General features: G+C 38.3%; 1 protein-coding gene across 1 annotated transcript in view; it reads left to right on the top strand.

Annotated features, from left to right (window-relative positions):
• The window catches only part of LOC100748485 (runt-related transcription factor 3), a 34,414-nt gene extending 31,436 nt beyond the window's left edge, over positions 1–2,978 (top strand). The window contains exons 8-9 of the mRNA XM_033320315.1: positions 1–99; positions 2,459–2,978. Of these exons, the coding sequence (XP_033176206.1) occupies positions 1–99; positions 2,459–2,802 (443 nt within the window). The 3' untranslated portion in view covers positions 2,803–2,978. The remainder of the gene's footprint in view (positions 100–2,458) is intronic.
• The last annotated feature ends 1,436 nt before the right edge of the window (positions 2,979–4,414 follow it).

Genomic DNA, 4,414 nt, shown 5'->3' on the forward strand with positions numbered 1-4,414 from the left:
CGCCAACGGCGCCCGATTCGACAGCGGGATCCACTGTTACTTCCGGTACCGGTGCAGGATCCACGGCACAGCAGGATGCGTTCTCAGCGGTATCATCCCGTAAGTCTTCAGTTCTCTCTTTCTCCCCCTCTCTCCCTCTCATCAGAAGATGTTTTGCGTCCTCCTTTCGCGTAATTGATTCATCATTGATGCGTCGTTTTATCAGCATCAGGGAATTCCTTTTAATTCATTGATATTACCGTAGTATAGCTTCTTTGGGAAACGTGGAACGTCGTGTTAAATCGATTTTTGAATTTGATTTTAGGAGGTTTAAGAGGCATTAGCATGGCGGTTCGTTTTAGAAGAAACGAGGTTCTATTTATAGATGTAATTTTAGGATTAAATTTTTACGAATCACAGTCAGTGTTTTTAAAGTAGATTTTTTGGACAAGTGATATTCTCAGTCTTTGTCTCATTTCCCGAGTCATTGCCAGAGGTCTTCATTCCGAAGTAATTTCATTTGACTGATCGTGATTTTTCGAATCTTTTTAATTGTACGATGAGACCTTTTAAATGATTTTCGATCTTGGAGAATAGAAAGAAGCTAAGAGACAAGCTGCCGATACAATTTGTCTTGCAGCTAAAGATTCTTTAGAAGCAATAGCACGATATACTGATCAAACTATTATTTATTTGATGAGTTATTCTGTACTAATTAAACTGGTTGATTAAGACTTTCTATTGAAGTTAGTAATTCAAGGTATAAAGTAAGAATTCTAGCAGGTACTTTTCAAAGGATATTTTGCAACAAATTAATGAGAAAATCTTCATAGCTCGTTTTAGTTATATGTTATACTTTGCATTTGATAGGTTTATTTCATTTACAACGGATAGTTGTCCAAACGTACGTGAACCAAACGCACGCTTACTTCCTGTCAAACTATCGTATTAATAGTTGATCGTCCGATGTTTACAGTACGCACTACAGTGCATTTGTAATCGATATTGTAGCGTTACGCAATCAGCGACAATCAATGGAATTAGTTTCACCATAACGTCATCAACGTTTCCAACAATTGCAAACAGAATAGACGAAATTCAGTCTGTAAAAACTCAAACGTGCGTCTCCGCAAGTTGAAAATCAAAATACCTATAGGATAAATCAGAAAGAGATGGACTATCGGTTTAAATAGTCGAATTACGCCATCGTTATCATTGAGACTGTGGGAAACGAAACTGATCTACTTGTCTTTTTATTAATTTGTTAACTCAATTACGCTAATATACATGATTGACGTTCAATTCTTAAAAAACAAATGATTTATCTTCGTGCATTCATTCGTCGCAAGAAAATGGAAAAACGATTAGGTGGTAGATTCTAAACCCAAAATAAAAATTAATATGCCTAACTGTATCACAAAAAATTAAACCTACTATCATCCTCGAGACAGTGAAAACCATGCTCTATAGAATGCACTTTGTTTTGAGTCGATATTTCGATCGGTTGCCGAGATACAGGGCCCGAAAGCCGCTTAGCCAATACACGCGGGGAAGATGAATGGGCCAGTCATTGCCATGACCTACATTTTTTCCTCGAAATGCGTACGCGCGATAGTAAATAGTAAAAAAACTGCTGACTCGGTGTCTGCACTGACCAGCGCACGTGACGCGAGCTTGTGATAGGTCAGTGACGAGGTGCGAGCGAGAGGTCCGAGCGTGCGACAAGGACAGACTTAGCGAGATATTAAAAATTATCTTGCGCTTCCAACAACGATATCTCGGGAACCGAACATTCGATCGGCGTGAAACAAAAATGCATTTACAGGGGAACGTCCTAAGTATATGATCGTGTTGAATTTGTTAAGAAATTTGTATTATTTCTGTTCCCATAATTGACTGAATTTCTGGTAATTTCAGTAGGGTCTTTCGGGATCCTTTAGAGTTTATTATGATATATATGGGATACTTTGGAGTAATATTAGTTATATTTTACGTCTTTTAGTTAAAGAAAAATGTCACACGCGTTTCATCACGATGGTTTTGTTAAGAAATTTTTATTAATTTCGTTATAACGATTGATTTAATTTTTAGTAATTGCAATACGGATTATTGAGATGTTTGAGGGCTTACGGGAGTTAGTATGAGCTAGTTTGGAGTAATATCTCGTGTTAATAATATATTTATGTGTTTTCTATTTATGAATAATTATACCTGTTCTCACCATCATCCTCGTCAAACTAAAAAATTAAACTACAAAGGACAATCTCTCTTTTCCTGCAAAGATAACGGTCCCAGGCTTTAAAATCTCATACTTAATTAATAATTCATTATTACCGTCATAGTCTTTCATCAACAGTAAATCCACCAATTATTTTAAACTGTCTGCTTCGAAAATTCCCATTGTGATTCTCTATTCTCACCATCACTCTCGTTAAAAATTAAACCACAAAAGCGAATTTCTCTTTTCCCCCGAAAACAGTGGTGCCAGATTCGACGACGACGGGTCAATCGGATCCCTTGGACCCTCTGAGCAGCCTAATGTCGGGGACACCGAGTCAGAGGTACCAGGACTACGTGTCTCCCAGGTCCTTATCGACGGACTCGAGTACCACGGAGAGTCCTGTGCACGAGGAGCAAGGCTTCGGTCAAAATTACGGCAACTACTTCCCAACGCCCGGCGTCCTGCCCAGCATCCTCTATTCCCAATTATACGGGAATCAGTTTCAGAATTCGGAGAGCCCCGAGCAGAGAGCAGTGGCGGACAGTTGCAGCGTCAGACAGGAAGAAGTCAGACCGGACAACAACGTCTGGAGGCCTTACTGAGTGCCAGACGAATCGTTCCCGTGATAATTCTGATTTTAGAACTTTTCTCTCGTCGACTGTCGTGGACGATAACGTTGAGATGAGCAAACTGTGATCGGTGAAGATGGACGAGGTGTTGGTCTCGAACAAGCGAACGAAACTAGCTATTAGTGGGCATTAAAAAAAAAAAAAGGAAATCAAACAAGAGAGAACAATCCGGTGCATGTTCGAGGATGACGAAGAAATTTGCCTGGCAGCGATTGTCAGGAAATTTGGTTTTTCTTCTTTGATTTTTCGATTGGTTCTGTTTTTCTATCTTTTTTCGTTTGGCTGGTTATGTCTCGACGAATTGAAAATCTGTAGAGAGGGGCTGATTTGTAATTTACCGAGTGTGTGATGAGTGAACGTGCTACTGCTGGCCCACGGTGATGGTGACGATGATGATGATGTATATAGAAACATTGTACATAGATAGAGCATTGTCGTTTCATCGAGTCATTCATCACTGTCGACGGACTGCGCGACGTGTGACGACTTGTACCGGGTGTCTGCCGGATGCTTGGTCGAGCTCCGGATTATACTGCACTCTGCTTGTCTCGCAGATGAGAAATTGGATATCTCGCCTATGACTTTTCAAATTTTTTAGCTTGGTTAGGTCCATCTTAGATTATGCGATTTTTGTGTAAGAGTGTTCATATTGTTTTTTTATCTTTTTTCCAGCGATATTGGGATACGAATTTTTAATTAATAGTATATGCAATGTAACGTCTACGAATTTTGAATCGAATAATTTCTGAGTTTTCGTGGTTTTATAATTGTTTACTTTGGTTTTTTTACTTCTTGAACATTTTTCTGTAACAGTAGATATTCTGTCTCCTCTTTTTTTTTTTTTTTTTTGTTACAATATTAGGACACGGATTTTGGAATAATTTTGGGCTGATAGCATAATTAATGTAAAAAGTGTTATCTATGAAACAACAGTATTTCAAAGAAAAAATATTTTTTTAATTTTCTTTAAATTCTTAATATACACATATCATTATCGATCTCTAAAGTGAAAATTTTAACACCAAGCGGATTAAAGTCGATGTTTGACCGTAGATAAGATTCTCAGTGCAAAGATTAAAGTCTTCTTTCATCTTCAAGATAAGCAGATTTTCTATAACTCGACCAGTTATCAAATACACCCAGTGTAACTTTTATTCCTTTCGATTATGTTTTCATAGTATAACGTGATTTGATCGATTTGACTGCGGGCTCGTGTGCAATATCGTCGATTCGCGATTCTCGTAGAAATTTCATTGCGATATGTCGAACGAGAATCGAGTATCGACGGAGAGTCAAGAGGATAAGAATATATCGATTTGTATCACGCGAACGAAGGAGAAAAATCTCGCGATTCAACGAAAGAGAAAGAAGCTCCTCGCTTTCACATCGAAATTCCCCTCCATGAAATGGAACGCGAAAGAAAAGGTAAACGAAAGCTCGCGTTATAATGTTTGGATAAATGTTATGACGCGATTAATCGATTAAACGTCGGTAACGATTTATTCGTTTTTTTTTCTCTGAAAACCGACGACGTCTACATTCTGCCCCACCCCCTCAAAAAAAAAGAAAAAAAGAAAAAAAAACG

This window comes from Bombus impatiens, unplaced genomic scaffold, assembly GCF_000188095.3.
Source record: "Bombus impatiens unplaced genomic scaffold, BIMP_2.2 scf_0268, whole genome shotgun sequence".
Lineage (NCBI taxonomy): Eukaryota > Metazoa > Arthropoda > Insecta > Hymenoptera > Apidae > Bombus > Bombus impatiens.